The 27739-nt window shown below is 47.7% G+C and overlaps 1 protein-coding gene across 1 annotated transcript in view; it reads right to left on the bottom strand.

The window, feature by feature from the left end:
* Pcsk9 (proprotein convertase subtilisin/kexin type 9) overlaps positions 1-27154 on the bottom strand; it is a 28784-nt gene extending 1630 nt beyond the window's left edge. Inside the window, exons 1-11 of the mRNA XM_078026339.1 lie at positions 26640-27154; positions 22848-23039; positions 22095-22218; positions 19579-19712; positions 19215-19356; positions 17962-18158; positions 16728-16911; positions 15030-15203; positions 14592-14740; positions 13675-13852; positions 1277-1458 (exon numbers count right to left, since the gene is read on the bottom strand). Of these exons, the coding sequence (XP_077882465.1) occupies positions 1277-1458; positions 13675-13852; positions 14592-14740; positions 15030-15203; positions 16728-16911; positions 17962-18158; positions 19215-19356; positions 19579-19712; positions 22095-22218; positions 22848-23039; positions 26640-26891 (1908 nt within the window). The 5' untranslated portion in view covers positions 26892-27154. The remainder of the gene's footprint in view (positions 1-1276; positions 1459-13674; positions 13853-14591; positions 14741-15029; positions 15204-16727; positions 16912-17961; positions 18159-19214; positions 19357-19578; positions 19713-22094; positions 22219-22847; positions 23040-26639) is intronic.
* Positions 27155-27739: the final 585 nt, after the last annotated feature.

Raw genomic sequence — 27739 nt, 5'->3', positions numbered from 1 at the left:
CCATTTCACAGCAACTCCATCTGTCCAGTAGCCCAACAAAACCTCAACCATCCTCCACCCCTCCCCCTACACCATCCACCACACCCACGAGCGCCTCCTGCAGGCCCCATGTCCCTCCACATTTCCCACCAGCCTGAGCCCCACCTCCTAGGCCTGGACCATGGCAAGAGCCACCCTTTATTCTCCCTGCTTTTGCTAATGTCCCCTGAATTTTCTTCTCAGCTTGGGGACCAGAGTGAACCTGTCCAAACCCAGGTCAGATCACCCCTGACCCTAGACACAGCACTGCATGGTTCTCAGGCTACTCAGCAAAAACTGAGGCCTGACTGTGGCCTTGAAGCCCGAAGTGACCTTGCTGTGTCGTCTCTGAGCTTCTCCCCTCCATTGCTAACTCTGCTGCTGCCTCATGGGCCTTCAGATGTTCCTGGTGGCCCCTGGGCCTGCTCCCCCTTTACTCTGCTGCTCCTCTGCCTGGTGTCCTCGTGGCTTGTCCTCTCCACCAGCTCAGTGAGGGCTCCGATGCCTTCCCACCCATTCCCTGGCCTGCTTCACTTCTGTCCACCTCGTGGACGGTACCTTAGCTGACTAAACTACCTGGACTAGAACATACACTCCAGGTGGGGAAGCAGGAGTGTTTATCTGTCTGTCTGGCCAGCTGGCCATCTGTTTGTCTGTCTCCCCAATGCCTGGAGTAGCACCTGGAGCTAGCACCTTACCTGTGCACACCCAGAGGATGGATCTGACCCCATCCCTGCCCTCAAGGATGCACCATCAGACTGCAGTCTCTTCACACTGCATCTTACAATGTGGCTAAGCTCCCCTAGGAGTGGGCTTTGGATGCCTGGCCCCTGGGGCCCTGCTGAAGGAGCTGCCCAGAGCCCTGGGGCCACCCTGCCTTGGCTCACCAAGCCCAGCTCTCAGCTCTGGCCTCATCCCACGCCTCGACCTCTTGGCAGGGCTCTCCTCACTCCTCAACCTTCAGGTGTCCCCTCCTCTGAATCCTAGGCTGAGTCACCTCTGTGTCCTCAGAGTCCAGTGGGGCTCTTGTCCTACAGCAACCTCTCGGTTTGCTAAGTTGATCCATCCATCATGTGCACACACCGCCTCTCTTCATATCATATTTATGCATATCCTCCTCAAAGAGGAGCAGGGGCCCAGGCAGCAAGCCTTACTAATCTGGATAAGAGCAGAAACAGCCCCCCACAAGAACTTCACAGAACAGATACATCCACCCTGAGGGACCCCAAGCACCCACCCCACCCCCACATCTCCTCACCTGCTCTGCAGGGCCCAGGACCCCATGATCCTTGACTTTGCACTCCAGGCCTGGGGCACGGCAGCAAGAAGCATGGACACTGGCCTCCTTGTGGCCCACACACTGGTCAGACTGCCCTCCAGGCCTCTGCCCAGGTCGTCTGTGGGTGCCAATATCTGATATCTCCCAGTGAGAACTGCAGCCTGGGGCAGAAGAGAGAAAATTCAGATGCTGGAATTTTGGGGAACGCTCTTGCTGTCCCAGACTGGATCCCATCTCCTTGGAGTCTGAGGCTGGGAAAACCCAGAAGCAGCTCAGAGTACAAAAAGAACTGCTGGCCTGAGCAACAGGATTTCTAAGGTCGTAGCTCAACTCTGCTCCTGATCTGTTATGTGGCCCTGGGAGATCTGTCAACCTCTCTGAGCCTCAGTTGATCAAGAAAACAGTCTATTCTCCATCCAGAGATGGGAAGCCTTAAGTCAGAGCTCAAAGGGCTGAGATGCTCAAACCACCCCAGGGGCCCTTCCCCATCCAACCACCAGGGAGAAGTTCAGGGGAGAGCTTAGAGCTTCCTGGACCACCTAGGGGACCCCCTCCATGGACTGGGGAGTCAGACACACCCACTGGCTACCCAGCCATGGGTAGCGGTCACTCAGCTAACTGAGCCTCAGTTTTCCTATTTGTAAAATGGCCAGAGGAATAGCAACACCTCACTGGGAACCTGTGAAGATGTAGTGAGAATACACATGTGAAGTCCCCGCAGGATGTCTAGCATGTGACAATGCTCTGCACAAGTCAGGGTCATTGTGACTAGAGCTCTGTGTCTGAGATGCATGAACTTAGGGAAGTCACTAAGTATGTCTACTCGGGCTCTTAGCTGCAAAATGGGACTCTATGGGATATGTTTCATAGACAGAGAGAGTCTATGGCTCTCATGACTGCAAATTGGCACATGCCCTTGGGCTTATCTGCTGGGCATCCCCAAAGGGGAAGGCAAGTGGCACATTCTGGGTGGTACAGTGGAGTCCCTGTGCTGGCCAAGGGCTCCAGCCACCTGACTTGGTTCCTTGTCTCACTGCAAAGCCACCCTGCACACAAGCGTGCTCTTCTGTGGGGAGCTGCCACATAGGAACCAAATGCCCCTTAGCCTTGATGGATGAGAATGTGGAGATGTGGCGAGCCAGTCACAGGCTGTGTGTGTGTGAACTATAAGCATTGAACACACAAAGTGGACTGTTTGAATGGGCCTTGCTCTGGTCTTTTTGCTTGCTCTGCCCTGATCCCCACACAGCTCATGACATGGGTGTGGCCTTCCTAAATGTCAGTCAATCTGCTGACAACAGATGTCAGGAAGCTAGACTCAACCCCCTGAAACCTGACCCCTTGCCTCATTTGAATGGTTTCTTCCCAATAAAAGGGTTCAGCATGTCCTCCTTGCTCTCTTTCCATGGACCCCTAAGGTCAGAGGAGCCGTCACAAGACCCAAAGAAGAAGGTATTTCTCTGTCTTTGTGTGTCATTTCAGGCAGCCCAGTTCACCTGGAGTGACTTTGAGCGTTTAGCTGTGAGAGCCAGGTCCTAGCCCTATTTTCTCCTGTACCTAAACCTTTAGTGACTCCCTAGTATAAAATTGAGTATCAATTCTTGAGCTAGTTATTCCAGATGGCTCCCCTCTGTCCCAAAACCCTCCTTGGAACACTGATGCTCCATTAAAATAGAACACTTCAGCTATCTCCCAACTAGAGGGCCATCATCCCTCACTCCCATACAAGCTCCCCATCTATAACTTCCTGCTACCCTCCTGGGCACGTTTGTGACCATGGCCCATGAATGGGTACCTATACCAGAGAATGCATTTTAAATCAGTGAGTGATGACAATCATAACAATAGCTAGAGATTCAAGATGGCGGGCTAGAAGAAGGCTGCATTCCTAGTTGCTCTGTGGCTCAGGATTTAAGCAGCAGAAATACTGCTTCTCTGAGAGGCAGATGAAAGAGCATATCACTAAGCCTCAATATTGGATAGTCAAAGTGACTTACAGACTCAGAAATTTGGGTATTAAACAAAGAAGAAGAATACATTGAAGCCAAGTCAGTTGCAGCAGCAGTAGCAGCAGCACCAATAGAAAAACGGATCAGCGGAGAGGGAGGGAGAATTCTGAGAAACACAATGGACAAATTTAATATGGAAAAACCTGAGATCAGAAAAGAAGACTGCCCTTAGCTAATTAAGAGGCTGCACTGTGCACTGGTGCTTGAAAAGAGTTCTGTGTTTACCAACTGACCACAGAGAGCTAAGGTGGTGCCATCTTGAGGCAGTCATGTTTGCAGAAACCTTGCAGGAGACAGGAGATCAGAGCAAACACTGCCTCACTGCCCTGGCAAGCACTTACCATGTGGCCTAGGGGGTACCTAGCAGAATGGGAACAAAACAGGAACAGAAAATATTTTACCAGGGGTACTCAAGTCAGAAAAGTGAAGGCAGGAGCCCAACGCCCTTCCCCTTTGACTCTGGTGGCTCACGTGACCAGCTGATGTGGGTTGGGAATCTGAACAGGCAGGTGTGAATGTACTCAGGGACTAGGCCTGGGAAGCCTGGGAAGGGTGTATTTGTGAGAAGCAGAGGGGTGAAGGATTGGCTCCCTTGCCCCATGAGTAGAATCCTTGGGAGGCTCCTGAGATCCAGATTCCCAGAAGAGATTGACAACTGCCAGGCCCCGGAATTGTGTTCCTCTAATCTCTCCTGCCAGAACTCCACTTAGAGCTCTTCAGTGGCCCTCCTGGGAACATACCCATCTGGTCTGTGCAAACAAAACTCCAACTGACAGTGCCATTCCATCCTACCTTATACTGGAGAGAAGGGAAGCTGAGAATTATTTGAACCAGGTTTGGTCTTAAGCTACTCTAACAGGCAGCATGGTGAGCAACACAGAAAGAGGAAGGGGAGCCCTTACTCCACTCTCAGTACGTAGCTCAAGAAGAAAGAGAAAGAAAAACAATCAGGCATAGACAGGGACCATCTATTCTCGTTGACTATTTTGACCAGTGAGACAATACCTTCATTACCTTCATTTTCCAATAAGAAACTTCTCTCTCTCTCTCTCTCTCTCTCTCTCTCTCTCTCTCTCTCTCTCTCTCTCTCTCTCTGTCTCTCTCTCATTTTGTTTTATTTTGTTTTGTGTTTGTGTGTTGTTTCTTCTGTGCTAATTGGTATACGGACATATATTCATATACATATACATATTTGGGTTTCTCATTTTTAGCATTTTTTTAATGTAGTTTTTTTTCTTTGCCTTGTACTTTGAGGGTTAGGGTTTTTGCTTAGCATGTTTTGGCTTGGTTTTGTATTGTTTTTGTTTGTTTTTTTCTCATTTCTCTTTGTATCTTCTACTAGAAGCCAAATTCTCTCTTTTCTCTCTCACTCTACTTGGTTACCTCTATTTTTTTCTTCTCCTTCCTTTCCTCCATCACCTGCTACATCTCTTCTGCATTCTCTTTGTTCACTTTTTTCAACTGAAAAACCTTCTCTACCTTCTTATCACATTTTTTTTCTTAATTAACTGTATTCTTACCATCTTTTAGCACTAATTGGCTTACATACCCCTGCCCCCAACATTAATGCTGTTGCAATTATACTGCTATGGCTGACAGAGTTGACACCTATTGTTTGGTTTAAAGACAGATATAATTCATGGCTACTTATTGTTTTTGCTGTTGGCAACTGTTGATGCCACCATTTCTGGTTTTTCATAGCAATTAATAAAGTAGATGTCTTAGTAGGAACTGGGTATTTATTTTAATGCTGTATATTGTTGGCATTAATTGTTGCTATTGTTTGTACCCCACTAATCTGTGAGATGCTGGGGAACTATGGGGACACTACTAGTTCACAGGGTGAGGACTCTTCTGATGAACTAAACTCAAACAAAAGACAGCGTACCTTGCTCTGCACATATATCGATGACACTCAGTCTTCAGCTATACTTTAACACAAAAAACAGAGAAAAATAACACAAAGGCTGTGGATACTGTACCTCCAACAGGGTCTCAATCTAGATCCTCTAAGGCACTGTGGAGGTGAAGACTGTACCCTAAAAAGGCCCACACATAAGAGTGGAAGAGAAATAACTCCAAACAGATACATAAATCCCACACAGGAATACAACAATATGAAAATAAAAGCTAACACCTCTTTAACTTTATAATTCACCAGAAAATGACCATCCAAATATTGAAGTAAATGAAATATCAGATAAGGAATTTTTTTAAAAAAATCATTATCAAAATTATCAATGAATTCCAAGAGAACACAGAAAAACAACTGAATGAATTAAGAAAACCAGTACAGAATATGAATGACAAATTCTATAAGGAGATAGAAATGTTTGAAAAAGAACCAAACAGAAGCCATGGAAATGAAAGACACAATAAATTAAAGAAGATGTTCAGTGGAAAGTCTCTCTAACAGAGGAGCCCATGCTGAAGACAGAATCTCAGAGTTGGAAGACAAAGTGCCCAGCTTTGAACATTCAGACCATATAAATAAATAAATAAATAAATAGGCCTGACCAGAACATACAAGAACTCTGGTACAACATAAAGAGACCAAATTTAAGAATTGAGAAGGTTTGTGAAATGTGGGTTGATACATTCATACTCTTCAGGGAAATGATTACAGAAAAGTTTCAAAGCCTTCAGAATGAGATGGACATCTAGATAGAGAAGGGATTCATATTTCCAAATACACAAGGCAAAGAAGAACCTCTCCATGACACATGGTAATTGAAATACCTAGTAGAGTGAACAAGGATATAATTTTTAAAGTCTCAAGAGAAAAACATCAGTTCTCAGTTAGAGGCAAGCCAATTAGAATCACTTCTGATTTCTCAGCACAAACTACAAGCCATGAGGGCTTGGAACAATGTGTTCCAAGTCCTGAAAGAAAACAACTGTCAGCCAAGACTGCTACATGCAGCAAAGTTATCCTTCAGAATCAAAGATGAATTAAGAACCCTCCAAAATAACCAGAAAATAAAGGAATTCATGACAACTAAACCAGCACTACAGAACTTACTTAAATAAATACTTCACACAGAAGAAATAAAAAAATAGACCTCAAAGTTCACAATTGACAAATCTCATTGAGAACTAGCTAAACAAATGAGAAACAGGATCAAACTAAGCATTATAAATAAATCAAAATGGTAAAAATTAACATCTGTCTATAATAACATTAAATATAAATGGTTTTGACTCTCCAATTAAAAGATATAGGATGGCAGAAAGGATTAATAAACAAGATCTGACTATTTGTTGTGAGCAACAGACACCCTTACAAGCAAAGACAGTCACGGCTGAAAGCAAAATGATGGAAATTGATTCATGATGCAAATGGAGCCCCAAAACAAACAAGAGTAGTTACTCTCATATCTGATAATGCAGATTTCACACAAAATTAATCATAAGAGACAAAGAAGACCACTCATGTTAGTAAGGGGAACAATCCAACAAAAAGATATAATAAAAATAAATAATATGTTTTAACAATGGGTGCAATTAATTACCAAAAAAACCAAAAAACACTACTCAAAGCTTCAGATAGACCCCCTGGGTGATTTCAATACACTTCTCTCACCATTAGACAGGTCATCAAGACAAACTCAGCAAAGACTCCTTGGATCTGAAAAATTTTATAATCAAATGAACCTAACAAACATCTATAGCATATTTTATCTCACAATAGCTGAATACATTTTCTTCTCAGTGGCCCATGGAGCCTTCTCCAAAAGAGACCACATTTTAGGGCATCAAGCAAATCTTGATAAATACAAAAAAATTAAATTTAATTACTTGTATCTTATCAGATCATAATGGTATAAGATTAGAAATCAACATGACAAACCCTAGAGAATCTATATAAACCATGGAGATTGAACAATACTCTTTTGAATGATGAATGGGTGACAGAAGAAATCAAGGGAGAAATTTAAAAATTCTTAGACTCAAGGGACTGGTGAGGGAAAGAATAGAAGCACTATATAAGACAATGGGGAACAGAAGGAATAGTGGGGAGATAAGCAAAGAAAAGAAAGTGGAATGAATCACACATAATTTCCCATGTACAGATATGAAACCAACAGTGTACATTGAATGTACACTACCGTGTACATCCATAAGAATGGGACTCTAACTAGAATAACATATATTCCATGCTTGTATAATTATATTAAAATGGATTCTGCTGTTATATATAACTAAAAAGAGCCAATAAAAAAATTCTTAGGCTCAAGTGAGAATAGTGATATAACATATCAGAATCTGTGGGACACTATGAAGGCAGTTCTAAGAGGAAAGTTTATAGCTATGAGTGTCTACATAAGAAAATCAGAACGATCCCAAATAAACAACTTAATGATGCACCCAAGGTCCTTGAAAAAGAAGAACAAAGCAATTCCAAAATCAGTAGAAGGAAGGAAATAATTAAGGTGAGAGTTCAATCCAATGATATTGAGAATAAAAGGAAAAGCAATACAAAGGATCAAAGAATTGGTTCTTTGAAAAGATAAACAAGATTGATTTAAAACAACAACAACAACAAAAAATGATGTTCCCTCAACCAAACTAACTAAAAGAAAAAGAAAGAAAATTCAAATTAATAAAATTATAGATGAAATGGAGAAGTCACCACAGACATCTAGGAGATCATTAAATCAATATTTTGAAAATTTATACTCCAATAAATTGGAAAACCTAGAAGAAGTGGATACATTTCTAGACAAATACAATCTCCCAAAACTGAATCAAGAGGACACAGAGGGCTGGGGATGTGGCTCAAGCGGTAGCGCGCTCGCCTGGCATGCGTGCGGCCCGGGTTCGATTCTCAGCACCACATACCAACAAAGATGTTGTATCCGCAGATAACTAAAAAAAATAAATATTAAAATTCTCTCTCTCCCGAGGACACAGAAACCCTAAAAAGATCAATAAATTATAATTAGATACAAGCAGTGATAAAAAGACAAAACAAAGAAAAGCCCAGGACCAGATGTATTCTCAGCTGAATTCCACCAAGACTTTAAAGAAGAACCAATGACAATACTCCTCATATTACTACATGAAGTAGAAAGCAATGGGATATATCCAGATTCTTTCTATGAAGCTAGTATCACATTCATACCCAAACCAAATAAATCTGAACACATCAAGGAAAGAAAACCACCAATATCCCTGATGAATCTTCAAGAAATACATTAGCAGAACATATTCACCAACATATTAAAAAGATTGTACATCATGATCAAGCTGGTGTTATTCCAGAGATGCAAGGATTGTTTAATATAGGCAAATCAATAAATGTAAAATTATCACATAAACAGAATTAAGGACCAAAAAACATCACTTGGACATCTCACAGATGCAGAGAAAGTCTTTGAAAAAATTAATCACCCACTCATGATGAAAAAACTGAAGAAATTAGGGATAGAAGGAACATAGCCCAACATCATTAAAGGCCATATATAAAAAACCCAAAGCAAACCTCCAATAAATGGGGGAAAAACTGAAAGCATTTCTGTTATGGTTTGGATGTGATGTGTCCCCCAAAGCTCATGTGGAAGACAATTCAAGAAGGTTTAGAGGAGAAATCACTGGGTTATGAGAGCTTTAACCCATGAGTTGAATCAATCCCCTTATGGGAATTAATCAAGTGGTAATTACAGGCAGGTGGGATGTGGCTGGAGGAGCTGGGTCATTGGCAGGTGCCTTTGGAGCCAGTGGAGACTCTCTCTGCTTCCTGATAATCATGTGACTGCTTCCCTCCACAACACTCTTCTGCCATGATGTTCTGCCTCACCTTGGACCCGAAAGAATGGAGTCTGCTGTCTTTGGACTGAGACCTGTGAAAACATGGGCTCTTATATAAACTTTTCCTACTCTAAAGTTGTCCTGGTTTGGTCTTTTAGTTGTAGTAGCAAAAAAAAAAAAAGATGACTAAAACAGAAATAGGTACCAAGAGTGGGGTCATTGCTTTAACTAAACTGACCGAATGGTTCAGAAGCTTTTTGGGAATTGGTTGGAGGAATGTTGAGATGTGTAACAGTGCAAGATGGAAATGCTTTAGATTGTTTTAAGCAGAGCTTAATGGCTGATAGTGGTGGGAACTCAGAAGACCAGCATGCCAATAGGAAGACAGGGCTCATGAGGTTTTAAAGGAAAAGGAGGGCACTATCAGCAATTGGACTAAAGGCTTGTTATGTTCTGGCTGAGAAGTTATCTTTAAAAAGCCCATGTTTTTAAACTTTGGGTGAGGCTGATTTTAAAAGTGATGGACTTCTTAATCTGGCAAAAGAAATATCTATGCAGCATAGCATTCAGGCAGTGGCATGGATATTGCTGCAGCTTTAAATCAAGTTTTTTGTGATATTCAGGAGCAGAAGTATTTGAAAAACTTGTATTTGAAAGGAGGGAGCAAAACTGGTGCTAAGGAAGTTACAGTTATTAAAGACTTTACTGCCATTAAAGAAACATTAAAGACTTTGCCCAGAGACCACAGGGAAGATGGCTTAAGGGCATTTCAGGAATTGGCGAGATCATATCCATCTCAGACTCAAGGAAGTAAAAGTAAAACATCTCTTGGGAAGAGACCAGTGGTGTACTCTTCTTGCACAAGGAAATTTTTCAACATGCTCAGCTACCCGGACACTCAGAGGCTGCTACAGCCAGTGTCCTTGGAGGCTTGGTTCCTGCTCAAGATGGCAGCAGACCTTGGTGTCAACTGGTTCTGCAGGAATGCAAGATGCTGGAGTTAGGAGGTTATAGAGACGTCCATCAAGATTTCAAAGGAAGGCCTGGGAGGCCAGACAGAGTACAGCAGTGTCAGAATTCCTGCAGATGGCCCCTGAGAGGGCAAAGCATGGAGATGTGGGGAGGAAGCCAAAGCTGCAGTGGAGATCTCCAAGATTAGGAAATGCCAGTAATATGGCACGTCATCCGTGGAAAGCTGCAGAAATTGACCAGAGACAAGCCAACAGAAAAGCCACTTGGGCTGCAACCAACATGGCTGCAGGGGAGGAGCAAGTCCTTTGAGCAGAACATCTCCATGCCATGTGCCCCAGATGCCGGACACGAAACTACAGGACTTGTTTTCCCAGCTGGATTTCAGTCTTGCTTTGGTCCCATCCCTTCTTTCTATGCCCCTATTTTTCTGCGTGGAAATGTTTATTCTGTACCTGTATCTACTGGACACTTGTAAGTAGCTTTTGATTTATACAGGAGTTCACGATGCAAGCTTGTCCTGAGTTTCAGAGGAGACTGTGGACTTGAACTTTTAGGCAATCTTGGAACTGTCAGACTATGGGGACTCTTGGAAATGGACAAAATGTATTTTGCATTGTGAGATGGTCATGGGCTTTTGGGGTCAGGGGTGGAATGTTATGGTTTGGATGTAAGATATCCCCCTAAAAGCTCCTGTGTGCGAAAATGCAAGAAGGTGTAGAGGAGAAATGATTAGGTTGTGAGAGCCTTAACCCAATCATTGAATTAATCCCCTGGTGCAGATTAACTGAGTGGTAACTGAAAGTGGGTAGGTTGTGCCTGGAGAAGGTGGGTCACTGGGGGTGAGCCTTTGGGGTATATATTTTATACCTGTTGAGTGGAGCCTTTCTTTCTGCTTCCTGATCATCATGTGAGCTGCTTCCCTGCACCACTGTCCTACCATGATTTTCTACCGCTCCTTGAGCTCTGAGGAATTGAGCAGGCCTTCTATAGATGGAGACCTCTGAAACCGTGAGTCTCCAAATAAACTTTCCCTACTCTGCAGTTGTTCTTGTCAGGTCTTTTAGTCACAGCAGGGAAAAAGCTGACATAATACATGGGGGAAACCTGAAAGTACTTCCTTTAAAATCTTGGATTAACAGGATGTCCACTCCTGTTTATTATAGTGCTAGAAATTCTAGCCAGAGCAATTAGGCAAGAGAAAAAACAGAAAATGGATTTTAAAAAAAAAAGGAAAGAAAGAAGTCAAATTATCACTTTTTGCAAATGATATGATCCTACACGTAGAAGATTCAAAGAACTCGACCAAAAGACTGCTACAGCTAATTAACAAATTTGGCAAAGGAGCCGCTTACAAAATCAACATACAAAAATCAATTGCTTTCCTATATATAAACAATGAATCTGCTGAGAAAGAAATGAAGAAAATAATTCTATTCCCAAACGTCTCAAAAAAATCACACAAAAAAACTAGGAATAAATCCAAACAAGGAGACAAAACACCTCTGTAATGAAGACTACAGAACATTGAAGGAAGAAATTAAAGAAGACCTCAGAAGATGGAAACGTTCCATGTTCCTGGATAGGAAGAAATAATATTGTTAAAATGGCCACACAACCAAAAGCACGATACAGATTCAATGTAATGTCCATCAAAGTACCAATGACATTCTTCACAGAACTTGAAAAAACAGTCCTAAAATTCATTTGGCAGAATAAATGACCCAGAAGAGCCAAAGCAATTCTAAGCCACAAAAAGCAATGCTGGAGGCATCACAATACCTGACTTCAAATTATACCAAAGAGCTATAGTGACAAAAACTACATGGTACTGTCATAAAAACAGTCACATAGACCAATGGCACATAAGAGAAGACACAGAGACAAACCCACACATCTACAGTCATCTGATCCTTGACAAAATTGCCAAAAACATGCCTTGGAGAAAAGACAAATTAACAAATGGTGTTGGGAAACTGGTTATCCATATGTAGAAAAATGAAATTAAGCCCTTATACCCCACACAAAAATCAACTCAAAATGGATCACAGACCTAGGAATTAGATCTGAAACTGTAACTCCTAGAAGAAATCTTAGGGTCAACATTCCAGCATTTAGGCACAGGCAACAACCCTCTCCATAGGATCCCTACAGCTCAGGAGGTAATGCCAGGAGTTAATAAATGGAGTGGCATCAAGTTAAAAAGCTTCTGCACAGCAAAGGAAACAATAAGGAATGCAAAGAGAGAACCTACAGAGTGGGAGAAAATACTCCTAGCTACTCTTCTGACAGAGGATTAATATCTAGAATATACAAAGAACTCAAAAAACTTCACACCAAAAGGTCACATAACCCAATTAATAAACGAACAAATGAACTAAACAGACACTTCTCAAAAGAAGAAATACAAATGGCCAACAATTACATGAAAAATGTTCTACATCATCATCAATTAGGGCAATGCAAATCAAAACTACCTTGAGATTTCATCTCACACCAGTCAGATGGCAGTCATCAAGAACACAAATGATAATAAATGCTGGACAGGATGTGGAGAAAAGGGAACACTTTTACACTGTTGGTGGGACTGTAAATTAGTACAACCTCTATGGAAATCAGTATGGAGTGTCCTCAAAAGGCTAGGCATGGAACCACCCTACGACCCAGCTATCCCATTCCTCAGTATTTATCCTGAAGAATCAAAGCCATCATGTATAGTGACCCATGCATAGTCATGTTTATAGCAGCACAATTCACAATAGCCCAACTATGGAACTAGCCTAGGTGTCCATCATTGTTTGAATGGATAAAGAAATGTGATGTATATGCACACAATGGAGTTTTATTCAGCCATAAAGAAAAATGGCATTTGTAGGAAAATGGAAGGAACTAGAGGCCATCATCTTAAGTGAAATAAGTCAAACTCAGAAGGTTAAGGGTGGAATGTTTTCTCTCATTTGTGAAAGCTAGAGAGGAAGAAGGAAAAGAAAGTCAGGGGTGGATCTCCTAAAAATCAAAGAGAGGTCAATAAAGGGCCAAAGGATGAGAGTCGGGAGGCAGAGGAAACTGCTGGGGAGTGATATTGGCCAGATTACATTGTTATATTGTGTGCAACAAATCCCATCCTTATGTACAACTATAAGGCACCAATTAAAAATGTGAAAATAAACAATAATAACAGCAGCTAGAATGTATACAATCCCAGCATCAGGCTCAGTGCATAGCACCCATCCTCTCCAATTTACTAATGAGGAAAGTAAAGCACAGAGCTGCTGATTTACTTGCCCAACTATTGAGCAGGAGAGTGGAATTCTCAGGTTCACTCCAGGCCCCGGAGCCTGCTCTACCCTGTACCTGCTGTCCTGGGCTGCCTTGGTGAAGGGCACACAGAGCTGCAGGCCCCTGTTCCAAATGCCACCCTTCTCATCCCATCCATGGAGGTAGGTGCTACCCTCTTATGCAGAGGAAAGCTGAAACAGAGAGAGTTGCCTGCCGGGGTCACACTGTGAAGGTGGCAGAAGGGGAGTTTGCAAGTAGCACTCAGGCTCCAGAGGTCTGACCAATCGTACTCCTGAGGACCATACAGAGGCTGGCCATGTCAGGAGACAGGGACTCCTCCTCACCCCAAGGCAGGGCCCCGCCTCCTACCTGTGAGGACTTGGTCCTCTTGGTGGCAGTGGACACGGGTCTCCTTATCCGCCCTGGCTGGAGGAGCTGTGTGGACACTGCAGTTGGACTGGGGTAGCAGGCAGCACCTGGCAACGGCGTAGACACCCTCACCTCCAAAAGCGTTAAGGGCCAGACAGACATGCCGGCTCCCTCGGGTCTGAGGACCAAAGACAGAAAGAGGAAACCACTTTAGAAATAGCCTGGGAAACACCAGATGCTGGGGCCAGAAGGCATCGACCCAGTCCAAGCCCTTGGAATCCTCAACACATTCTGGTTCCCACTCCTCTGGGGACAAGGAGCTCACTCCTGCCAGAGGCAGACTCTTCTGCCAGTGGGCAGCTGTGTGATTTATAAAGTTCTTCCAGAAACTGACCGTGACCTCAAAATGAAGATACATGAAATCTAAGACACTGACACAAGGACCCACCCCACTCCCTTAACCCACCTGGCCCCTAAGCCAGCACTCACAGCCAACCGATCTCCTAGGCCAGAATGCCTAGTGGCCCCCACCCTCCCAGCCAGGCACAGCCCTGCCCTCCAAACACAGTGGTAAGAGTTCATGTGTCACCCCTGAAGCACCAGCACCGATCCGATTGCAAGATGGAGATTCCTCAACTCCCAGAACCAGGGACCCTCTGAGTAAATGGGCCCTGGGGATGCTAGGTCCAGGGAAGTCACTGTCCTCCCCTGCACCAGGCGGGCCCAGGATGTCCTGCACTCTTCCAGGAAGCCCTCTAGGTATGTGCACCAGCAGCCCCCCACCCCTGCACTGGTCAGCACTTTCAACTGGCAGGTGGAGACTGGGGTCCAGTCACTAGGGCTGGGGGCTGATCAGGTCCTAGAAGTGAGAACCCTGCTTCCCATGAAGACACACACACACAGAGGGGTAAGGTCACCTCGATGTGCTCTCCCCGCCGCTTCCCGCTGCTGGAGAAACTGGAGCAGCCCAGCAGCTCCTCGCCTGGGGCACAGTGGGCCATGGCTGTGGCTGTCCGTGTGGGCCCTGAGTGTGCCGACCACACCGTCCTGCAGTACAGCTGTCCTTCTGCGGGACAAAGCCCAGGGTGAGGGGGTGATGCAGGGATGGAGGAGCATCCACCAGGGGGTGCTAGAAAAAGCTTTAGTTCATGGGAGGTGGGTGGTAGGCTGAAAGAACACATTGCACTTCTTCTATAAAACCCCCTATAAAAATGTTGCAAAGCCTTATCCAAGTCCAGTCCCCTCTCGAGGTGGCACAATCCTCCTTCAGACACCAAGCAGAGGGGAGACTTGTCAAGGTCACACAGGCCTCTCAGTCCCAGGCCAGACTCTGCCCATCCTGCCAGCTTGCTTACCTGCTGAATGGGTGCTGGGGGGCAGTGCAGCCACCAGGTTAGGAGTCAGTACCCGCTGGCCCTCAGGGAACCAGGCTTTGTTGATGACATCTTTAGCAGAGAAGTGGATCAGTCTCTGCCTCAGCTCGGTCAGGGTCAGCTCCGGCTCAGCTGTCAGCATCATGGCCACAATGCCTGGTGGGGGGGGTGCGGAGGAGGAGATATCGTGGTCTGGCCTTCCTTCTCTGCCAGGCACTCCTGCTAGGGTGCACATGCACAGACAGACACAAAAACAACCAAGCTGTTCTTCCTGAAGTTAAGCCACCTGCAATCCCCGGCTTAGTGAAATCAGGCAGATGATCTGCTCGTCTGCCGCTGGGTCTTGGTGATTCATGTTCAGGAGAACTTCTGTGCAGCCACAAAACCATAAATCAAATGTCCCTTCTCCAAGAAGCCTTCCCTGACCCCTCAGGCTGTACAGGTGCCTCCTCTGGGTTCCCTCTGACAGAGCTCTGACTACTTTGTGTTCCTTTTGTTTGTCATCTGCCTAACCTATCAGACTGAGTGTTCTTGAGGGCACTGTTATGGTTTGGATCTTTCTTTCTTTCTTTCCTTCTTTCTTTCTTTCTTTCTTTCTTTCTTTCTTTCTTTCTTCTTTTTTTTGGTGGGGGGGATAGAACTAGGGATCAAACCCAAGGCTTGGCACATACTAGCAAGCACTCTGCCATTAAGGTAAATTCCTGGCCCTCTTTTAAATTTTTTATTTTGGAATAAGGTCTCACTAAGTTGCCCAGGCTGGCCTAGAACTTGAGATCCTCCAGCCTCAGTCTCCTGAGTACCTGGGATTTCAGACTTTGCACTACCACCGTGTCTAGTCGTTATGGTTTGGATCTGGAATGTCCCCCAAAGGCTCATGTATTGAAGGCTTGGCTCCCAATGCAGCAGTGTTCAGAGGCAGGGGCTGCGGAGAAGTGCTAATCTCATCAGTGGACTAATCCATTGGTAGCTGAAGGGACTCTTGGGAGGTGATAGACATTGTAAGCAGTAGGGCATGGTTGGAGAAAACCAGTCACTGGGAACATGCCCTGGAAGGGTGCATCTTGTCCCCAGCCCCTTCTGTTTTTGCTTCCTGGTGGCCATGAGCTGGGGAGCTTTGCTCTGCCTCACCTCAGGCCCAGGGCAGTTGAGTCAGCCAACCATGGACTCAAATCTCTGAAACCATGTACCAAAAACAAATCTTTCCTCCTCTAAGGTTTTTTGTTTGTTGATTTATTTAAAGATGTTTGTCACAACAAACATGCTGTTTGTTGGAAGGTGGTGGAACCTATAGGAGAGGGGACCTAGTGGAAATTGGGGGCATGACCTTGAAGGGGATATTGGGACCCTGGCCTCTTCTTGTCTCTTTCCAGTCACCATGAGCAACTTGTTCCACCACACACTCTCCACCAGGATGTTCTGCCTCACCAAAGACCCAGAGAAAATGAGGCCAAGACTCTGGACTGAAACCATGAGTTGAAACAGAACTTTCCTCCTTTAAGTTGATCACCCAAGTGTTTTGTCACAGTAATAGGAAGCCAACTAACACAGGCCCCTCAGGTCTTCCTCATGTTTGGTCCTCCATCACAGAGCCTGGCACTCAGAGGTCCTAGCACAGAGCCTGCCTGCCTGACCAAGGGGCTGTTAGCATCATGGTGGCCAGGATGACAGGGGGTGACTCACCAGCCACATGGGCAGCAGCCTGTGATGTCCCACTCTGTGACACGAAGCAAGTGCTACAGTCACTGGAGGCACCAATAATGTCCTCTCCTGGGGCAAAGAGGTCCACACAGCGGCCAAAGTTGGTCCCCAAGGTCCCCAGGGTCATTGGCTGGTCCTGGGCATTGGTGGCCCCAACTGTGATGACCTGGAAAGATGAGGAGGTGGGTAAAAGAGAAAAGAGTCAACCATGTGCCCAGCATCATTCCTGATGCCCCTGTGGATCTTTCATCCTGGTGGGGAGACCCACGGTAAACAGGAAACCACCCCATGCCCTTCGGCAGCTATAAACCTCATGGGGAAATCCAGCGCAGCAAGGCGGAGACACTGTGCTGGGTTTTAGGCAATTTTGAATTCAGCACCTGGGGAAGGCTCTGCTGGGCTAGAGAAGGCCCGGGTCATACTACCAGGACTGTACCTGCACCTCCCGCCAGGCCCCACGCCAGACCATGAAGCCCCCCAAGCGGAACAAGAGTCCTTCTCTTTGGTACTACCAGCACCCAGACAGCCTGACACATGGTGGGTGTCCTGCAAGTGCTACTCAGATGAAGGACAAGGTGCCCCCCAACACTGTCAGCTCCTCCATAGAAGAGGTGTTCACATGCCCCCCTGCCTGGAACAGGCCTGCAATAGCAACAGACACACAGCAGGGCTCAGGACGTTCCTCACATGAGTGGCTTTGGACCTTCCATGGCTCCCAATCTCATTGGCCTTGCAAAGGCGGTCAGTCATGAAGGCTAGGGGCCGGGGCCTTGGGGGGGCATGGCCAGTGGGGGTGCTGGACAGGAGAAAGGGGAGGGCTGGCTTGTGCTTTAGGTGGAGCCCCAGGGCCCTCATAGGGTAGCCTGGGAGGGGAAGCAGGAGAAGGTGGGAGAAGGCTGAGGATGCCATTCTCTCCACCCTAGGGAAGCAGGTCCTTGGGAGGAGGAAAGGGGCAGGGCATTCAGAAAACTTTCAGAAAGAAAGTGGTCAGGACAGGCCATGGGGTGTGGCTACATGGGGAGGGAGAGTTGGGGCGCTGCTCCTTCCAGACTCTGGCACAGCAGAGGCGCAGCCCCCTCCCTGGCTTCTGCACTCAGGGGCTGACAACTTCCTCCAAAGCTGCAGCAGCTCAGCCTCCAGCAACAACACCCCACGTGAAACCCGGGGGCCTGCCTGTTCCCCCGCCTTCCTTGGGAGCAGCCACATTGGCACCTACCTCTGGAGCTGAGGCTGGGGAGTAAAGGCAGGCATCGTCCCGGAAGTTGCCCGCAGCGGCCACCAGCACCGCTCCAGTCCTTGCCAGGTGCCGGCAGGCAGCATTGAGGACCCGGCTGTAGCCACCCACTAGGGGCAGCAGCACCACCAGCGGCCCCACGGGCTGGGCCAGCTGGCTTTTCCGAATAAACTCCAGGCCTGAGAGAACAAAGGCCAGTCACCTCCTGGGGAGATGTGCTTGCCCCCTGCACCCCCTTCCCACAGGGGCACAGGATGATGTTTCATTTTGTGTCACCTTTGTCTAAATGCTGTCACACTCCCTGTCTAAATGCTGCTGTGAAGGCAGTTTTTTTTTGTTTTATATGACTAACATCTAAACCATTCATTTGTTTACTTTGAGCAGATGACCACCAGCCTATGGGAAGGCCCCCTCCAATTTGTTAGAAGACGGTCAGAAAAGACTGAGTGAGGTCTCTGGAGGAAGGAGGGCAGAGCTCATGGGCACAGGCAGGCTCCTGAGCCATGCAGTCTCTGCCAGCTGAGAGCCAGTAGGGGTCAAACCAATGCCCAGAGCCAGCCCTTTCTCCAGTGAGATCACAGACTCTAGCTGTGTCACCCGAGCAAGGCACCCGTCTCTGGCGGGTTGGACAAATGGTTTAACAGGTGTCACATGCCAGTCTCAAGGCCTGCTATATGAAGTCCTTTGCTCAGTATGTGGGCTCAACAGGATGATGGTGAGCCAGAGCCACCCAGGACTCCAGAAGGTTAGCTCTTGGCTAGATGTCTCCAGATGCCACCAGGTAGACTGGATGAAGTAAGCCGCCAGAGTCTGGAAAAGGCCCTGTCATTTCCTCCACCCAGTCTGCCTGGCCAGGGTGACCTGCTGGGCCCAGTCAGACATGGAAGCCAGTGAGGGAAGCAAGCGGAAGATGGAGAAAGCTTGTTTCGATGACCTCAGGGTTCATCTGAATCCAAGATAAAGTGACAACTCCATTTCACAGGAGTTGGAAAGGCGGACAGTGAGGAATCGTGGGAAGAGCGCCCGCTTGGCAGAGCCTCCACCCACTTGACCTCAGTGTCTCCATTTGCACTTGTGGCCTCAGGACCCTGCCCTCTCTAACACTCTGGACCTCCATGGCAGGGGTGGCCTCAGCCTTCTCAGTCAGGGGAATTAGTGCTCTCTGGCTTAACCCACCCCCTCCCACACCAGGTCCAGATGGAGAGAGACCAGTGCTGTCAAGGGCTGCCACTCACCTATGAGGGTGCTGCTGACAGTGCCCCTCCCCTGGCAGTTGAGCACGCGCAGGCTGCGCAGGTTGGCGCCCTTGGCCACACCAGCATCCCGGCCGCTGACCACCCCTGCCAGGTGAGTGCCGTGGCTGTCGCACTTGCTAGCCTGCTCAAGCAACACAAGGACCACGTGAGAAAGCCCACCCAGCCCATGACACATCCGTGGTGGGTGGATAGACTGACACCCCCTCCCCACACCCAACAGTAAAGAAGGGACATGGCTGCTGGGTCATGTAGCCACAATGCTCCAGGGAGGGGGTGGTCCCCACCAGCTCCAGGAGGGGAGTAAGAGATGGGGGCAGCCTTCCCACCTGAGGGTCATGCTCACCTGTCTGTGGAAGCGTGTCCCATCCTCCTCAGGTACATTCTCAAAGTCGGTGACAGTGACCCTGCCCTCGATTTCCCGGTGGCTGCTCTGGATGCTGGTGTCCAAGAGATAAACCTCCACCAGGCCACCTCCATCTTTCCAAGGCAGCGTTTGTGGGAGAGGATACCCATGAGGTCAGTGTTATAACTACTGCACACAAGCTGTCTACCACATCCCAGGCCCTGCTGTAAGCACCGTGAATACATAAATTCGTTTAACCTTACAAAAATTCAGGCTGTGTGCTGTTATGTCTTTATTTTATAAGACGAATGCGGTAAGGCACAGAAAGGCATAGCACTGTCCAAGGCCAAGTAGCTGGAAGACAGAGACAGGAAGTGAACCAAGGTCTCTGACTCCATAACACTAACAAAAGGGGCATTCAAAAAACAATAAATATGATAGTGTAAATACACCAAGCCCACATTTATAGCCTTTAAAAGGTCACTGATCCAGTTGAAGAGTTCAAGAAGAAAAGCAGGTCCACCTGAGCCAGCCAGCTCATGTCACTGAGGAAATGGAGGTTGGGAGAGGCTGCATGAGTCTGGGCCTCTTGGCACCAGGTTTGTGCATTCTCTGTTACAACCTTCTTCTAAGGCTGCCATGGTGACCCACTGAAAATGCTTCATTTTCAATGTGACATGATGTCACATCTCATGACAGGACTAAAATGTGTATTAGTTATGTAGAGCTGCTGTAACAAATTACCACAAACCCAGTGGCTTACAATAGACATTCTGTCACAGATACAGAGGTCAGAAGTTCAAGACCAAGGGGTTGACCAGGCCATACTCCCTGCAAAGGCAATAGGGAGCCTCTTCCACTTCCTGGTGGCTACTAGCATTCCTTGGCTTGTGGTCAAATCCCTCCAGTCTCTGCCATCACTCCATATGGCCTCCTCTTCTGTGTCTCAACTGTCCTTCTGCCTCTTTTACAAGGAAAGGCACTGGATTGAGAAATTGCTGGACAGTCTAGGATGACTCATCTCAATATTCTTAATTACATCTACCTAGACCTTTATTCCAAATAAGGTCACATTCACAGGCTCTGAGTGTGTGTATCATTCAGTCTGCGACAGAGCATCTCAGTGGCTTCTCTGAAATCCCATGCTAATTTCAGTCAAGGTCAGCCCCCTGTCCTCTGTCTTCCCACCATACAACACCATGCTTCCAGAGCTGGATTTCCCCAGCCTATCATCTCTCCATCCTCTATGCTACTGTCCACTGTACCCTGTGGCAGAAGGAGACTGTACAGAAGAAGCTTCTCTCATCTATGCCTCTGGTTTATGGTACTTGATGACAGCATGCTTAGAAACTTATTCAGGAGCACAGCCTTCTCTCACTCCTGCTTGGCTGGGGCCTCGCTGCCCTCTGGCCCTTGGGTGTGGACCTGGGATCCCCGGGGCCTTAGGACTCACCTGGAGAGGTGCACTTCAGTAGCAGGCAGCTTCTCCTGCAAAACCAACCTGGAACTTTCTGCTACAGTCCGCCCAGACCAAGCCCCACCCTCTGCAGCGGCCACCTGTGTCAGGCGCTCCATCTCCTCACCCTCTACCTTGTGCACAACCCCTGACCTGTCACAAGGACAGCAACTCAGAAGCCACTGCACCTTTCAGTTCCCAAAGCATTGGTACATGCTTCACCTCTCTGGAGCCTCACAACAACCCTGCGAGGAGGACAAGGGCAGGTTACTCTGCTCATTTTACAGATGAGGAACAAAGAGGCTCAGAGAGGGAAGCAGCTCCCAAAGACCTGCAATTTTCAGGGAAGGGGTGGAGGCTGTGATCACCCCGAGATCCGAGGCCTCACTCCGTGTTGCACCGACTCTCCACAGAGCTCAACCTCAGGCTGTGGGTATCTCAAACTCAACATGGTCCAACAAGAACTGATCTCCTCCCCTAAGCAGGTGTGTTTACAGCCTTCCCCAACTCAGTGTCCCCCATGGGGCCCTGCCACGACCCAGGCCATTCTTCTTGGCCTCTCCTCCTCGCCCTTTATAGGCAGGCTGCACCAGGCAGAAGGAAGTATGGGCAGCAAGATCTGGAGGGGACATGGCACGGCCCACCCAGGGAGACCCACACAGTCTAATGGAGCTGAAGGCAGGATGGGCAGGCAAGGAGACCGAGAGCTAGGTGGGGGCAGTCCAGACGGGGCCATGTCTGTCCCACTCAGAGGTCTGATCCTGTCTGCAGGGCTGGGCATTCAGACACCATGAGTCATGGTCAGATGCAGCCTTTCCCAAGACAAGTGTAGCCTTGGAGAGGAGATGAACAAGAGCTTCTAGAAGGTGAGATAGCATCGCTTAAGGAAAAACACCTGCATTCTGGGTGGAGGAAGAGAGAGCAAGAGGGAGCTGTTGGAACCAGAGCAGAAGAGTCAGCAGAGTATGCTGAGTCCCAAGCCTCTGAGAAGAAGAGAGACCACAACAGAGCACGGGCATTCCGCCAGGGTGCGGAGGGCCAGGCACAACGGGGGTCTTACGGGGGGCTCTTTGTTCCGTGGCCTGGTAGTGTGCAGGGATGATCCGCTCCAGGTTCCATGGGATGCTCTGGGCAAACACAGAGGAGTCTTCCTCGATGTACTCAACATGGGGCAACCTCAGGGCCTGCAGAAGACACAGGTCGGGGGACTCTGCTTCAGAGCCATTTTGCCAGCACCACCTGATCAAACCTGTCCCCATGTCCTTTTATATGATTTTTTAAAAAATATTTCTTAGTTGCCAATGGAGTTTTTACTTTATTTATTTATCTGTAGTGCTGAGGATCGAACCCAGGGCCTCACACATGCCAGGAAAAAGCTCTGAGCCACAACCCCAGACCTCTTTTATATGCTTTTATGAAATGGCTGAGTCTCCATCAAGTGTCCCAGGGCCTTGTCCCCATAGGAGACAAGTAGCAGATACTTTAGCACAAAAGGCATCCAGCCAGTAGATTGCCAGGTTAGACACCGGCTAACCCACATAGAAGCCAACTCCTAGCTGTCTGCATGGTCCTTTCTGAACCTTGGAATCCTCATTTCAAATTCAGATAAACTGGGGATGGCCAGGCTTCTAAGGCATCTACCCATTGAGCCAGCAATCACCAGGCATGGTGCCAGTGGTACACTTGGTATATACTCAGTAATTACTTGTGTCTCCCCCTGATTTTTAGCAATGGGCACACTAATGTCGATGCTCTACATGTAAGTGGCATCCAGCCCCATCAGAAAGTGCCATGCCCAGAGAGGGTGACTCACCAGGTCCAGCAGGTCACTGCTCATCTTCACCAGGAAGCCAGGAAAGAGATCGTGGAAGAGATGCAGGACCTTAGTTAGGTAACCCCGGCGGGCGGCCTGGGCCTGCAGACGTCGGGCCACACGTTCCGTCTGCCATCGGTGGCTTCTCTCCCCCAGCACCACCACGTAGGTACCCGGCAACCTCCAGGCATCCTGGCTCCAAGCAAGGAAGAGTAACATTAATAACATTAAAATCCCAACAGTCTCCTTCTGCTCGACTGAGCTACCCTTTATCTTTATGCTATCAGAGCCCCACTCCCTTTCCCCCCCTCATTTTGCTCTAGCCAAAAAGGTTTCATTCAACCCTTGATTTTCTGAGTCTGGCTTATTTCATTTAGCATGATGTTCTCCAGTTCTATCCATTTACTAGCAAATGCCATAATTCCATTCATCAATAAAGCACCAGTTAAAAAAAAATACCAATAAGCCCTGCCCTAACCTTATCCCCCTCTGTTTACAAATTAGGATTATGACAAAAGAATCACAATGGAGTGTAGTAAACTATAAACAGAATTTACCAAATTAGGACTGAAAAGCAAAACCCACACACAAGCCAACTCTTAGCATTATCATAGTTTATACACTTCAGAGTTTGTCAGGCACAAAGGGGAACTGTGGGGTACACTCAACAACAAAGTCTCTTCTGTAACCTCTCTAGGGACAACCCAGGCCTGGTCATTCCTGGTAGCCCTGCCCAAAAGCCAGCCATTCCCAGGAGCCTTTCCAGTCACACTCCCTCCCTAATACCTTAGTCAGAAAAAAAAGTCACTTTCTCCCCATCCTAGTACCTCCATGACTCCCCTTCAGAGGCAGTGCAAAAGAGAATATCCATGGGCTTTGGAGCCAGAAAATGTGGACCTGAATCCCATCTCTCCAAGGTTTACTGGCTATGTGGCCATGAGCAAGTCACTCAACCTTTCTGAGCCTCTGATGTCTCCTCTGTATTACAAGAACCACAATACCTATGGAACAGGTCTACTGTCAAGGCCAAGAGAGAAGTTTGTATAATGCAGGCAGAAGGCTGCAGACTGTCAGAGATTTGTTTGGTCTTGCTCTTGCCAGCTACAACTGGTCTCAAGCAGACACACCTGCTCAAGAAGCTTCACCACAGACTGATGAATAAAGTTCAGTCTCCATGTCCTCCTTGGCCACTCTGCCTCAACATACCTCTGCAGCCTGCCGCCCACATGCATCTCTGTCTATGCACTCCAGCAGAGGAGAGTCCACAGCCCTTCATTCAAAGTTTTAAGACCAGAAGGGTCTCAAGAATCTGAATTCATTTGGATTTAAAAGTCAGTAATGGGTAACCAGGGAGCCAACTCCAAGGAGTTAGCACTTTCTTCTATACAGCCAAATGTATGCGTCTGTGCACAAGAGGAATCAACGAAGATCATGAACAATCTCGTGTCAGTTCAGGCGAGAATGTACCACTGAATAGATTACAAAATGCCTTTTGCTTTCAGAGATGAAAGGCAGAAAAGAACCCAGAAAGTCTGTCAAAGGAAAGATTTTTTAAAAGTGAGGTGGCAGGAGATGAATGACAATGTCACAGCTAAGATCAACCAGCTTTGGAAGTAAAACCTGGGGAGGAAGCAAAGAGCAGGACGGACAGGAGGAGAGACGGCTCAGGATGCTCCAGTCTCGAGACCCCGTGGGGAACACTTTTCTGAAAATAAAGCAGATGGGACATCCAAGGGGACTTTTAAAAAGTTTTGAAGCTGTGTGACTCTAGATAACAGTAATACATGGCATATCTCAAAATAGCTAGAAGAGAGGATTTGGAATTTTTTAACCATAAATAAATGCTAAATGTTTGATCATTGCACGTTACCTACGAGTACCCATATATCACATTGTATCCCTATGAATATGTACAGTAACTATGCCAATTAAAAATTCTAAATATATAAAACTAAATCTAAAAAAAAATACCTATTGTTTTCAGAACGATTTACACTTCGGGAGATGGAGATGTCACTGCTTCCTTAAGCTCTACCTCTGCCTTTCCCAGATCTGGACCTTGTTCATGCGGCTCCCTCCCTTAGAGTAAAATTCTCCTGCCACCTTCATTGTTGAGCTCCTGTTTATGGTCAGAGACCCATGTAAGGTGCTCGCCACTAAATGAAAATGTTGTGAATCAGGAGGACGCTCTGCACAGTTCAACAAGATTTCTCTGAAGCCTCATTCCAACGCACCAGGGAGTTGGTGCACCTCCATTCTGGGCCTTGGTTTCTCAGGATGAAAATAAAGGATAGGCCTAAAACCGTTTTGTTTGCCAAAAACATTTTCATTTTAAATTCTATTCCCATGAAATATTCATTGCATGGAAGAAAAAGTGAACTTCACAAAGTAGCTTTTCCAAACTTCCCCCAGGGAAGAAACAGCCTCAAGCATGTGGCCAGGTGCTTATCCAGCCTCCTCTCACTGACCTCCCAGGATGGGGTACTCACTCCTGCCGGAACAGTTATTTGGGGGTAGGAGAGACCACAGCCTCAAGATATTCTCTACAGGTGAAAGGATCAGGGGGAAAGAAGAGGGTGCTGGGAACTGAATGAAGGCCAGACACTATGCCAGCACACAGAAGAGCAGGCCAGGCAGCTTTGAGCACAGAATCCTCATTTGCCCACCACCCACCAACCCAGCTGTGCATGGAGGGTGTGGCCAGGTCACACTGCAACCAGGGACATAACTACCTGCAACAAGTAGCTGCTTCTGATTCTTACATCCAGGAGTCATTCAGGGATCACCAGAATTCCTTTCCCTTCATCCCTTTCAGAAAGGATTGCCATTTCCCCTTTAATAGAGGCTCAAGTTTAAGCAGTTTGCCAAGCTCCATACAGCTAGAGAGAAGCAGCCAAGGATAACCCCATGTCTGATTCAAAGCTCAGGTAACATTATTTCAGCCGAACCCTTGAAAGGTTATAACTAAAGGGAATCAACCGCCCCACCCTAGGCAGCAGCTTCCTACAGAACAGGCCCAAGGGCAAAGCAAAGGTTCAGGAACCTGCCACGCCCACCCTAGGAGACCCGCATCTGCCTGCAGGACTCAGCTCCAGAGTCCCTGGCGCACCAGCCACCCAAGGTCCCCAGTACTGAAAGCCCTTCCTCTAACCAAAGATCCCATCAACCTCGAGAATAATTCAAAACGTTCCCCTTCAGTTTATTCTTTTATTCAGCCGGAAAAAAAAAAATGCAGTGCCTGAGTTGGAGTTCTAAGGCACCAAGGATTTGACTCCCGCCCCCATCCTCCACCCCTATATAAATGATGCCCTCTCCCCAATACCCTCTACACTCTCCTCCGGGGAGACTCCCAGAACCAAGTCAGAACGCACGGGAATAAGTCTGCTTCCCCTGCACCCTGGGCCATTCTAAGCGCACTGGGGTGTTGACTCCTTCACCCTTTGGAGCTGCACGGTCAGTGGAGCCTCTAGAATCCCAGCAGGCGATCCGGACAGTACTCTGCTGGTCGACCTCGTGGCTGACAGTGCGCCCCCCCCATCCAAGCTACCCTTCCAACCGCATCGTGCAGCCGCACGCTCCAGAGCACGTTTCCAAGCGCTGCCAGTGCTCTTTCGCCAACTACCTAGCCTGTCCTCCCCAGACCGCGCCAAACAATCACAGGACCAGCAGAAGACTCTCTGGACCTTCACTCCAGCCCCTCCCTTACACTGGGAAACTGGGCAGGAGAAGAAGTGGCATCCCTACACGTCCCGGTGGCAAGTTCGCCACCGCCTCCTACCCCAGCGCCCGCACCTTGGCGCAGCGATGGAAGGTGGCAGTGGACATGTGCGGGGCCGATTCGGCTGGGCCGTCCTCCTCGGAGGGAAAGGCGAGTACCAGCTCCTCATAGTCGCCGTCCTCGTCCTCCTGGGAATGGGCGTTCGCGGGGCTCAGGAACAGTAGCAGCAGCAGCAGCGATGGCAGTGGCCACCATGGCCGCGTAGAGCTGCCGGTGCCCATCAGGGCGATTTGCGTTCCAACTGCTGGGGACCCAAGAGACCGCATCCTCTTTTGGAAGGAGGAGGGACGTGGGTGAGTGGGAGCTCAGGACCCAGCTGGGCCAAGCGCGCCAAGAGTGCTGGGGCTCGCGGCTGTCACTTCCCGCCCGGGCAGTCGGAGTCTGGCTGCAGGGATCCCTCCCACAGGCTTGGACCCAGAGGGGAGTGGCGTTGAGACTGCCTGAAGCCACGGGTGCCTCGACTTCGGGGAGGAAACTTTCTGGGGTGTGGGTGCCCGACGCCCCGGTCCAGGAGATCACGCCACCGGAGCCCCATCGGACGATCCTATCTGATTAAACATTAACGGAGCCCGGAGACTGGAGGATCAGGTTTCGGCCTCGCCCTCCCCAAACAGCGTCACTTTACGCTCATAGGGAGTAAAAGACAATCCCAAATCCTAATTGGGCTGAAAGCTGGGAGAGTTGTCCCGTCTCCGCCTCTCACCCTGCGCCCTGCCAGAGATGCCAGACTCCGAGTTCTGTTGGCCCACCTCACTAGTGTTTCCGGGGTCTGCCTGGCCACCTGTCAACCATGCCTTCTCCGCTCCCTCGAAAGATGTTGAACAACCTCCCTGGGCCCTCCTCCTTCCTGTGACCGGTGACCCTTCCTAATCAATCTGACTGCACACTCGTCACTGCCCACTGAATTCTTTGTAAGGACTGTAACTTGACATCCTAAATTCTGCCTGGATCCCTTTCTGGCCTCTGTCCCTTAGGCACCTTACACTTGTACTTCACCATAGCTGTACCTTGAAGACACTGCTTCCTTTTGATTTCCAGCCTATTGCATTTCAAAGGAATCTATTCGGTGTTTAAATCTTCCGAGATGGCATATAGATACATTGGCATATAGATA

This window comes from Ictidomys tridecemlineatus, chromosome 11 (assembly GCF_052094955.1).
Source record: "Ictidomys tridecemlineatus isolate mIctTri1 chromosome 11, mIctTri1.hap1, whole genome shotgun sequence".
Classification (NCBI taxonomy): Eukaryota; Metazoa; Chordata; class Mammalia; order Rodentia; family Sciuridae; genus Ictidomys; species Ictidomys tridecemlineatus.
This window is presented reverse-complemented; position numbering and strand designations above follow the sequence as displayed.